Genomic DNA, 11,544 nt, shown 5'->3' with positions numbered 1-11,544 from the left:
TTACAATTTACCGATGTATGGAATTATGTCTATTATGATCAGAGAGCCAATTGCATAACAAATTAGTTTGAGATTGCAACTTAAAAAAAGCGCATGATTTCATTATGCAACGAATTATTAAAATTAATGTAAAAATGATAAAAATTAATAAAAGTAATTATCTAAAATATATTACTTGAAATACTGAAAAATTTAGACATAAATAATTATGGTGAAATTCGTATTGTTACAACAATAGAGAAGTATCAATTATTTTGATTCAAGAAATATGGTATAATTCCATTAATTCGTACCACGATTCTATATACCATCATTTAAATATATGTAAAATTAATATCCTCTGTAGTTATTATTTACCATCATACAAATTATGCATTTGTATTGCTTACATTAAATACAATATAAAATATTTATTATGGTACTATATTTAGTATAATTGTTAGGTACGTCTATATTTGCATTTAATCTTTATCTTATGTAATAATAAATAAGCGCATACAAAAGTTTTTAAATCCCTCACAAATTCAAGTAATATAACCTCATGCTAGTTTTAGAAACAAAAAAAAAATTGTATGATACTTCATACATAACTTATTTTTGCAGTGATTTCTAATCTTTATAAATTGAACGAATATTTAGTTCGATATCAAAAATATTCAATCCATAAAAAAATTGAAGTAAATGTTCAAAAATATTTATTTATTCATGAGATGAAAGTGCTGCCCATGCTACTGTTTCATCGTAACGGTAGAGCTACGAACTTAGAGATTTCGGAATAATGGAGGTATCATAGGTCATAGCCCGATCGAGATCGTGAATCTGTCGTGTTTAATAAAAGTTGAATTGCGTGATTTTTCCGTGAAAGAACTAATTTCTAATATATGTGTCTAAGACCTAGTACTCTGTTTCGTTTATAATTTCGAAATTTAAAAAGTGAAAACACATTTTTTATGCAGTAAAATGCAGGAGAGACGGTACTTCTATATTGTATTCATTTCTTGTTTCAATTTCAAATCTGTAATACATTTTAATCTGCTGACATTCAGTGTGTATCGGAAAATTAATAATCAGTTTTAAGCTATATTTCCGAAGCATAATCTTTTAATCGTTTGTATGTTGCTTTTAGTTACGCGATCGTATTTCCCTTAATTTCCTTCTCCCTTGAGATCCAACTTCTTTTTCTTATATCTCATAATAAATTATTATTTTATAGAATTTCTAAATTTATCTTTATTCGCTAATTCCTACTTTATTTCCTTATTGCAAAGCTTACATAATTTTATGAATCGCTAAATTTTTCAGTTCTGACAAGATAATACATTGGATGCACAACGCTTGCAAAAAATGAAATCAATGAAAGCGAAGGCAAAAGCCAAAAAGCACAATGGCAAATTTGGAAGAGTTAAATTTCCTTCTAAAGAAGCTACTCCTGCTAATCCAGATTTGTCGCATCTACGTCCACCGATAGACACGAGCGTGTCGTCTCTGTATCGTGTGAGCAAAGTTTTAGAAACTGGGAGTGATGAAGTTAGATCCATTTTGGCATATGAATGTGATTTAATATACGAGTGTCGTATATGTCGAAGCCTCTTCAGAAGCCTGGTTAATTTTGTCTCTCATAAAAGGATTTATTGTAAAGAAAAGTTTGACGTCACGTTTCATAGAAATTCTTTAAGGAATCATGATGCTGTACGTTCCACTTTGTACATTTTTGTACTAAGATAAGGCATTTAGGCGGTACTAATTTTGTTGGAATTCTTATTTAATTGCAATTATTTCATTAATGCTGTTCATATAATGTATAATATAAATTAGCAAATTAATATATTTATCAAAGAATAGGACACATATGTATTATAATTTATTTTATGTAATCATTTTTTCAAACCTTCATTCTGTTCTAAAACAATATTTCCATAATTATTCCATAGTTTACATTCAAATTTTTCAAGTCTAGTTAAAAAGCCTACAGGCTTATTGTGTTATAGAACCAAATATGAAAATCTAGAATGTAATATTATTTATAATTAATCTGACCCGGTAAATATTGAACTTCACAAAAGAGATTCCCGCGATGAACATATAATTATTAATACGCGTTTGACAATGTTCTCTTTGTATATTCTAATATTCAATACATATGCAGACTTTATATGTATAGACGTTAACTGTGTTACAGACTCTGACGAATAAATTAAATGTACAAAAACCAGAGAAAATATATCAAGAATCTTGTGAAAACAATAGGATCTTGAGAAGTCAAGTTCCTAAAGAAGAGCAAAAGAAAGATCTTACTTCTGTCATTAATATGTTACAGAAGAAACAAACAGAAAGTTTACATAGTCATGTACAGCAACCTTGTTTCGAGACTGTGCAATCAAATCCTTCTGCGGTTTATCAGACTGTTGAGTCAGTGGTCCAGACTCCAAATCATGTGGATCTAATGAAAACGCAGGTAAAATTATGAATAAGTAACTAAAAATGAAAGTAGTTAAGGAGTAAATATAATTCAATTTAGGCAATGGAGTTAAAAAACATGATAAGTGGACAAACCGCAGTATTAGGTCCAGATGGGCAAGTTTTGCAAACTACTCATGAAAAGAACAATAGTAACGAAGAGAGTGGCCAGACTCGTGAAACAGACCTTATCTGTTCTACATGTATGTCACCGTTATTTCTAAACACCCGTTATTAGCTATAATAGTTTAAAATATTTGTTTGTCCCTAATTATCCATAATTTTAAAATAATTACTAATCGTAATAATTTTTTATTTTATTACTGGTCATCTTCGATTGTTAGGCGGAGCAAAATTTTCGACGAAAAAGACATTAGCAGTTCATACAAGAACACTGCACACGTCTCATAGATTATGCTATCCTTGCCCTTGTTGTTCTAATACATTTGCGAATACTTGGAGCGTGTATCGCCATCTCTTCAAAGGTATTTAAAAAATTAAACAACGTAATTTTCATAAAGCAAGGCTGGTCGCATTAGATTTGACTTATAAATTATTAAAAGAAATATATCATATAGCGAGGTAGAAGTGATATTCCGAATAAAATTTGAAAATAATTCGAAATTTTTATTTTTGAATAAGCTTTCAATATTAATAAAAAAAATACAGTCCACAGGAAGTCCAACGAACAAGTGCGAAAGTTCAGATCGCAAATTCAGGAAAAGGCATTTATTAAAGATACAACTGTCGCCGAGGATTTGGAAAGGCAACACGCTGATAAAAATTTAGTGAGCAGAGCGCCGCTCCGAATTAATGAAACACAGGTATCTTAATTGATATAGTAATTCATTAGTTCGTATTGAAGTATTGTTAATTTGGAAAAAAACTCGGCATTTTAATAGGAGTGGATGAATCATTTAGAATCTGATACAGCGTTGCAAAGATGCGGAGGTTGTGGAAAAAGGTTTGATAGAAAGGCAGCTTTGTCTGCTCATTCACAATACTGTCATCAGCGTGTAGCAGCCAATGGAAGTATATCTAAAATAAGGAAGGCTAATAAAGTTTCGCCAGACTGTATTTCAAGCAACGTTACGGTTGCTTTGGAGTCCTCAGAAATTTGCAATAGCAATGAAACACCTATTCGCGTAGAAGCTGTTGCCAGTCTAAGTAAAGTTGACTGGGATATGTTAGAAAATGGAAAACCAATTTCGCAGGATAAAACCAGTGAAGATGTAACGGTTCCCGCGACGAACGAAAAAAAGAACGAGGCAGAGGAACAAAATCATTTTTCTACAAATAATGCCTCTAATTCTTTAGAAATCGTGTACACTAGTATAAACACACGTAAAACTAACGTTGGGAGTAAGAAAAGAAAAAACAAGGACAGCGCAAAGAGATTGATCATCAATATAGGTGGGAATATAATTTTGATTATATTAAAAATTATACGTTTTACCTATTTATGACTTTATTTGACCATTTTTATTAATTTAATATTATTTATTATTATTTTATATTAAAACATGTACTACAAAGTAAAACTTTTCTTTTCAGACAACAGTACAAGAGTAATACCGGGGAAAGTAAACGTTGAAAAAGAAACGGAAACTGAAAAAGTAGATCATGTATTGGCAATGGAAATGAAGGTAGCTTCAATAGTGAATCTTCAAAAACTACAGTGCCTTTTATGTAAACGAAAATTCCCTTCGGTGACTAATTTAAGAAGACACGCTGCCATTCACATAGGTTGGAATCGTTATCAGTGTAAACTTTGTAACTTTAAATGTTTCGTTAAGTGTGACTGTGTCGCACATTGTAATAAAGAACACAATGCTCAGAATAACCGTGTTATTATAGAAGAAATGATAACTCAAATACCAGACGATAAATATACGTCTGAACAAGATATAACATTAGATGTAACTAACTTAGAAAAGGAGTTTCGTACCCCGGAAGTTGTAGAAATTAGTATTTCTCCAGGGCATAAAGATCCAGAAATTCAAGTGCAGTCGGATGCAGTACGTGAAATGGACGTGGGAGTAGTAAACGAAACGGAAACAAAAGAAGCAGATGAAATGAAAGCAAAAGTAGTAAACGAAACAGAAGCAAACGTAGTAGATGAAACAGAAACAAACGTAGTAGATGAAACGGAAACAAAAGTGGTAAATGAAATGGAAGAAAAAGTAGCAGATGAAACGGAAGAAAAAGTAGCAGATGAAACGGAAGAAGAAGTAGTAGATGGAAATTTGGCCACGATTCAAGGAACAGCCGACGTAACCGAGGAAACTGAAGAGTCTTTGAGTAATGGTATTAAAAGCCAAAATGCTTCGGGACTGGATCCTGAGCTCAGAAAAATGGTGATGGAAGTTATCTTTGGATCGTCTGAAGTAAACTCTACAAAAGAAGTGGAAACAAACGAAAGTATGCCTTCGGAACAGTCCCACGTAAAATTACAAAATAAGGAAGATAGCGAGATGCAATCTAAAGATTCCGATTCAAAGGAAAGGGACATCGCGCCCCTAAATGATAATTCGAAACCTCAGCGTCCCATTCGCAATAAGACGAAACCAATGAACAAAGATTTCATTTATGATTTAAAAGAAGTGACATTTCGTAAGGAAGTGGCACTCCGAAAGGATGGTTTGATCGTGAAATCTTTCAATAAACCACTTGTAAAAAAGTCATTGATTCGAGAGGAAGATAATTTGGACGATGAAGAACAACTATCGAAACGCTTTAAATCTTTAGAAAACAACGAAGTGTCGATTCTGTGCGAGAACAGTGCTATAGACAAATACGAGATGAAGTTTAGTAGAGGTGGTTTAAAGAATAATCATACGTTTTCCCAGTGTCATGGGTAGTTAAAAGTGTATAATAATAAAAGATAGTGTGGTCTTTATACAATATAATTAATTCGTTGTGTAAAATATCGATTTTTTAGTAGGAGTTTTAATTACTTGTAATAATTATTACACAAGCATGTATATTGTAATATACAAAAATGTTTCAGCTAAATAGGATCACTTAAATGTTTGTCTTATTTTTTGTGTAAATGAATTTAGTTTCCCACCTTTTCCAGTTTCCCACCTTTCCTTAAATCTCAAAATTTTTTTACTTATTTTTAAATATGTCGATCGTTGTATGAAATCGAAAAGTAAATTTTAAAAAATTTTAGCATTTTTTTTTACGCATAAACAAATTGATTCCTTTTACGAGTTTAAAATTTTTTAAAAGTCATCTCTATACGACGTTCCTAAAATAATAAATGTCAAAGATGGCAAATAGAATTTGAATAAACGGCGTACAAGAGTTACTTATAAAAAAAAAAAAAACGGTCGAAACAGAATACGAAGAGTTTGGCTAGAAAGTGGAAACAAGAAATTCATTTGAAATATGAAACTGATATCTTTCCCTGCTTTCTATCAAAGTTGAACAAGTTTTACTCACGAATAATGAATACAGATTTTGCATTTGCTTCGTTGTGGAGTGGAAATGGGTGCAACATGGATTTTCAAAAGGAAAAACTTTCAATAAGATTTAATAATCTTCTTTGGTGTTCGCGCCTTTTACAGTATCCTCCAGGTGAATCGTATGGCCAACTCTTCGGGAACAAACTCTAAGACTAAAAACAATCCCCTAGACTGTCACTAGACATATCGTTAATCATTACCAATGCATTATAATTTTGCAATAGAGCCAGTTGTAGTCTGCAGATGGCGCAAACTGCACTATTTTTCGCTACTATATACATGCCAAGTCTCGTGTACATATATATACATATGTATATATAAAACGAACGTTATATTGAAACCGGTTGCCGGTTGGATATTTCTTTGTGCTGAACATTAGCTAGCAAATAGTTGGGTGACGTGTCTTAGCTGCTGGTAAGCTACAATTTACTATAAATAAAATAAAAGATATCAGTTTCGTACAATATAATCCGTATTTTAAACTAACGTTTATTTTCTATTAATCTTTAAATTTATTTTATCTCGTGTTCGCTTGTTTCTTTTTTCATTCAAGTACATCGGAATTGACGTCGTAACAATTGCGAAAGAACGTTGCGAACGGTAACGCAATTTCAATTCTGAGAAATGTGAATAATGATTTTACACAAATTCACGATTACGTAATTGAATTCATTCTACGTTTGATCCGTTCTCTTATAATCTGATTTCTCCTTTTAAAATATTTTCAATTATGCAAACGTTATTACGGCGAAGGAAAATCGTTACCGGAATTTAATGACCACCGACGCCACTGTTAGAGATGAATCTATCGATAGCAGATAGAGAATTGCTGCGTAATGTACGAAACTGCTTTAATTTAAATAGATTACCACACATTTAAAATTATATAAATTATCGAACGCGACAGTAAATGTTGTAAATTATTTTAACGTCGATGTATTTACATTCGCGTATTAATTACGCCATTCCTAATTTTTATAAAGTATCTCACATGATATTTACGATATATCGTTCAATTATTTTTAAATCGCGTAATGATACTTGATATCAATTTAATTAATCGCTAGCCTCCTTACGTATACAAACATATATCCTTGAACTTATGTTAAGATATACCACCTAGTGCCAGTGGATACAAAGCTTTCATTATCTATAGATATTTGACTTCTTGTGGACATTAAGATCTATGCTTAATAAGTTTCATAGATTAAATAACTTTATTCTTTGATGCAACAACAAAAGTACACGAATTATAAGTAACTAGTTTTTTTACATCATTTCAAGCAAGTATTCGCAACATATAGGCTCTTTTGGGCACGGAGTAAAATCTATGCATAATCTTTGCAATTGAAAACAAAACAAATGCATAAGAGAACTTAGAAAGAAAAGAATAATTATTAAGCGAAAGAACTTATAATCTGAAAGAGATGTTTAAGTAATCCTCTTCTTTTGTTACAATTAATTAAGATACAACTTTTATCAATAACAATTAGTCGTATCTAGTTTTGAATACATTTGAAAATTACATAACAGCGAACTACTTTGGTTCAACGTTGCTAACGTTGTTTAATTTACAGAAATCTAGAAAGACATCATGCCAGTTCCAGCGATTCAGAAACCAGCCCCTGCTTTCAAAGGCACAGCGGTTGTGAATGGAGAGTTTAAAGACATTTCTCTTTCCGATTACAAAGGAAAATATGTCGTCCTATTCTTTTACCCGTTAGACTTGTAAGTATTTTACTGGAAGATAATGAAAATTTGTCGTTATAATTGTAAATTGTGCGTCATTTATTTTGTAGCACGTTCGTTTGTCCGACCGAGATCATTGCTTTCTCCGATCGCGCTGATGAATTTGAAAAAATAGGCTGCAAGCTGATTGCAGCGTCAACCGATTCTCACTTCAGTCATTTAGCATGGGTAAATACACCGCGCAAACAGGGTGGTCTCGGCGAAATGAGTATTCCTCTTCTCGCCGATAAAAGTTCTAAAATCGCACGCGACTATGGCGTGCTCGATGAAGAGACCGGTATTCCATTCCGTGGTCTCTTCATCATAGATGATAAACAAAATCTACGTCAAGTCACTATCAACGATCTCCCGGTTGGCAGGTGAGTTCGTTAGAAAGTAATACTCTCGAGATACTGTTATATCAGCGATGATACTTGTCTAATCGATTCGTTTATTTGTAGATCTGTCGATGAGACTTTACGTTTGGTTCAAGCATTCCAATTTACCGATAAACACGGAGAAGTGTGCCCAGCTGGTTGGAAACCGGGAAAGAAAACAATGAAACCCGATGTCGTTGGTTCAAAGGAATATTTTAAGGATTCGTAAACGAAGCAAATAAATATATTCATGTACCTTTCTGTCTTACTTACGTCTATTATATTTTGTTCATTATCAAAAACCAACTGTAATTCCATTATATATATATATATATATTACTAGAGGAAGGGGAAGTAGTAATATCTAAAATGTCAACTGTTTTAATTTCTTACAATAAATAGATGTATTTTGTATGTCCTTAGATGTTGATACCATTCATTTAAATGACTGTGTTTTATTATGTATTTGATTCTACATTTGATAGTAACTATTCACTTTAGAAGAAATTATATTTTTACGGAATGTCGTAGAACGGTTGTTAATCATCGTGTCGTGAATATTTGACAGCAGATAAGAAGAAACATAGTTAAAGAGATATTCATTTTTTACAGTCTCGTGACGTAGTTCTTATTTATGAATAATTATAATAGTACTCTTTATGTTATGCGGTCTCGTGTCTCTGAACCGATGATCTGTTTTAATAATCGATTAAAAATGTTTTAAACCAGTGAAAGGTGAAGTCATACGATATATTAATTTAATTTCAGTGTTATATCGAGACGTTTTTCAGAGAATGGATGAAAAATATGATCCATTCGATCATATAGCGTTGCAATCCCCATCCACTTTCTGGAACGAGCTTCGATGTTATCGTCGATATGCAATCGATGATAACACACGCAAGTTACAGCGTTTAAACGGTCTTGAAAATAGTCATGATATCGATTCTGAATAACTTGCACGGAACAGATCGATTTTGGTTATGGTTCTCGTCTCGGTTCTAACATTGATTCGCCAGAGAATAAAACTGTTAAAAGTGGTGCATGTCAAACTAAACGCTACAGAAATTTATATTATTTATACAAAGCACCCGTATAACTAGTAAAAAATGTATCCACTTTATTTGTCACCTACGTAACAAAATATTAAACAGTGAAACTCTGTACTCGTTTAGTTATCAAATATAATAATGTATTGGGGAATTACAAGATACCGTGCTTCCACGAGAAGAAGGCACAGCGTGTTTACATCCCCACTTCTGTTGCAGTCCGCTGACTGACAGGTACTGGTCGAAAACTGTGACGAAGATCGGTGACAGCCAATTAGCGGACTGCAGCAAGAGTGGGGATGTACACACGCTGTGCCTTCTTCTCGTGGAAGAACGATACTTGTGCATTCTATAAAAAGATCTTGATTAGAATATTCGTTAAAATATATATTTATTTACTGTCTCTGTTCGTTGGTTGTAAAAAAAATTTAACGAGTCGTCGGAATGAAATTTAAAAAGTCGCAGCTAATTCTAATCGCAAGTAAAATTCTTAAACGGTAGTTATCTATAGGATCGTACAGCGAGGCAGGTTAAAATCGATCTTGATACTAAAGAGGCACAGGTGCGGCGAACATAAACAGCCGAATGCTCGCCACCGACAAATTTCAACCGGTCGATTATATTTATCGCTTGATTCCAGTCGGCAGATTACATTATTTCGATGTTTAAAGCGTTACGGCTCTGTCTTGTCGCGTCTGTTCCTCGGGAAGATAGGAGAATTGGATGTGGTAGTGGGACCGACAAAATATTCGCCAGGGTTTCAGGATCTCTACGCTAAACAGAGTCAAATAAAGCAATCTCCACGATCAGACAACGACAACGCGGCGGCGTTTGTCTTTTATCCTCCATTTTATATCCCCTCCCCTTTGCCATTTCTGTCCAACTTCCTCAAACCAGCCCCCCGGGCCTTTGGTCCTTCGAGTATTTTGACAACAGTGGCTTGCGAATCCAGATTCCTCCTCTTTGTCAAGGGGGAATCTTTCTGACAGAGCCTAGGTGGTAGCCCGCCGAACAATTAATTGCTTCGAACAATATTTACGTTCTCTTGTCCAACAGGTTCCCTCCTTTTTTCCCCCCTTCTTTGCAATTTTTATTTTTTCCCCCGGCGTCGAACCGATTCTCCGTCTTCCATGGCAAAGAAAGATGTCGCGCGATTTTTATCGAACTCGCAAAAATTCTCTTGGCTCACCTTTTACGCAAGGTATTACATGTGTATTTCTAAGAACGGCGAAGGAAGAAGAGAGCCACGCGACACAGCCATTGGACGTTCTCTCAGACAAGAAATATTTATACTGGCGAGCATATAAATAGGTACAGGTATTTCTGACGATTTAAGTAAAATGATGTACCTCGTTTTTTGACAAGAAAATAACAATCGAAACGGTCTATGATTAATTGTGTATTCTCTTCGCGAGTTTTTCCAACATGCTAACCTCTTTACTGTACATGCATTCGAGAACAAAAGATTAGATATAGTGTAGACCTATCATTGAATGTATTTTTGTGTCAAACAAGTGAAGGGTCTTACATAAACAACTTACCATTATTCTTTGTCCTACTAAATACTAACGTTATCGGTTAAAGACAAAAATATGACATTTGTGTTTTCAGCGTTTCGAATTAAGATTAATATGGCCAACAAAATTGCATCAACCGTATAATTATTCACGTTAACGAATTTTTTTCGTCGCTTTTAACCCTTTTACAATGACTATATCAGACTCTGAAGACACGTTAGAATTATCTACTACTCAACCAATTTTAATTATCTTGTATCTCTTCATATTTTACATTTTTATTTTCTTAATTACGAGCCGAATGGTTATAAAATGTATCCTTGAATATTACCAAGGATCTATACTATATTATAAAATTCTAAAAGTTTATTATTATTTGTTAATTAGTGAATTGTCAAGCTATGAGGATAGATTAATCGAATTGGCGGGAAACGTGTTCACGGTACACCTCCTTCTCTATTCTGTGATTCTAATACGTTTTAGTAGTTCGAATCCCAATTCATAGATGGTGTCACATGTATTAAATAAAGAAATAACCATAATTTGCTGTGAATATTCTCTTCTTCTAATTTCAGTTGTTAGAATTCTGATTCGTTGATAGTGCCATATATTTTCGGAACTTAACGCAACGACCAATAGCAATATTGCTTCCAATAATTGTTCACGCGTAATTTCTACAGCTTTCTAACGATGAAATTCCATTTTGTTCGTAATTCGTGTGTATCGCCACAGAATAGGTATAGAAGTTTGATACGGTAAATTTTTGTATTTTAACGATAGATTGGTCGCTGGATTCCTTTTGTACCCAGAAGAAAGAATACTGGTTTGGAAACGGTTTCGTGCCAGGGTGGAAATAAATCGATACAGGTAGGTACCTGGAATACATTTATTTGTTTTTTTTTCTGTTTTTCAACACTTAACGTATCGATAACTGTTTGATTTTCAG

At 33.3% G+C, this 11,544-nt stretch overlaps 2 protein-coding genes across 3 annotated transcripts; both read left to right on the top strand.

The window, feature by feature from the left end:
- The first annotated feature begins 785 nt into the window (after positions 1-785).
- Positions 786-5,447, top strand: LOC143344163 (uncharacterized). Its single transcript, XM_076769947.1, is given in 9 exon segments — positions 786-974; positions 1,303-1,334; positions 1,337-1,689; positions 2,180-2,455; positions 2,519-2,660; positions 2,802-2,942; positions 3,127-3,281; positions 3,360-3,870; positions 4,012-5,447. Coding segments are annotated over 9 exon segments (2,931 nt in total). The 5' UTR covers positions 786-960; the 3' UTR covers positions 5,319-5,447.
- A 740-nt stretch (positions 5,448-6,187) lies between these two features.
- On the top strand, positions 6,188-8,454 carry Prx2 (Peroxiredoxin 2). Of its 2 annotated transcripts, none has more exons than XM_076768773.1 (4): positions 6,188-6,341; positions 7,505-7,655; positions 7,727-8,035; positions 8,117-8,454. In XM_076768773.1, exons 2-4 carry the CDS (start codon positions 7,522-7,524, stop codon positions 8,259-8,261), a joined length of 588 nt encoding a protein of 195 aa, XP_076624888.1. In that variant the 5' UTR covers positions 6,188-6,341; positions 7,505-7,521; the 3' UTR covers positions 8,262-8,454. The 2 variants fall into 2 exon arrangements, with proteins under 2 accessions (XP_076624888.1, XP_076624889.1); XM_076768774.1 differs by lacking the exon at positions 6,188-6,341 and adding an exon at positions 6,642-6,765.
- The last annotated feature ends 3,090 nt before the right edge of the window (positions 8,455-11,544 follow it).

The sequence above is a fragment of the Colletes latitarsis genome, chromosome 7 (assembly GCF_051014445.1).
Source record: "Colletes latitarsis isolate SP2378_abdomen chromosome 7, iyColLati1, whole genome shotgun sequence".
Taxonomy (NCBI): domain Eukaryota; kingdom Metazoa; phylum Arthropoda; class Insecta; order Hymenoptera; family Colletidae; genus Colletes; species Colletes latitarsis.
Note: the sequence above shows the minus strand (reverse complement) of the source record. Positions and strands in the feature narration are given on the sequence as shown.

Coding starts and splice junctions, on each gene's coding strand:
- Prx2 (XM_076768773.1), top strand. CDS start 7,522: ATGCCAGTTCCAGCGATTCAGAAACCAGCCCCTGCTTTCAAAGGCACA. Junction 7,656..7,726: donor TTCTTTTACCCGTTAGACTT/GTAAGTATTTTA, acceptor TTTATTTTGTAG/CACGTTCGTTTGTCCGACCG. Junction 8,036..8,116: donor AACGATCTCCCGGTTGGCAG/GTGAGTTCGTTA, acceptor GTTTATTTGTAG/ATCTGTCGATGAGACTTTAC.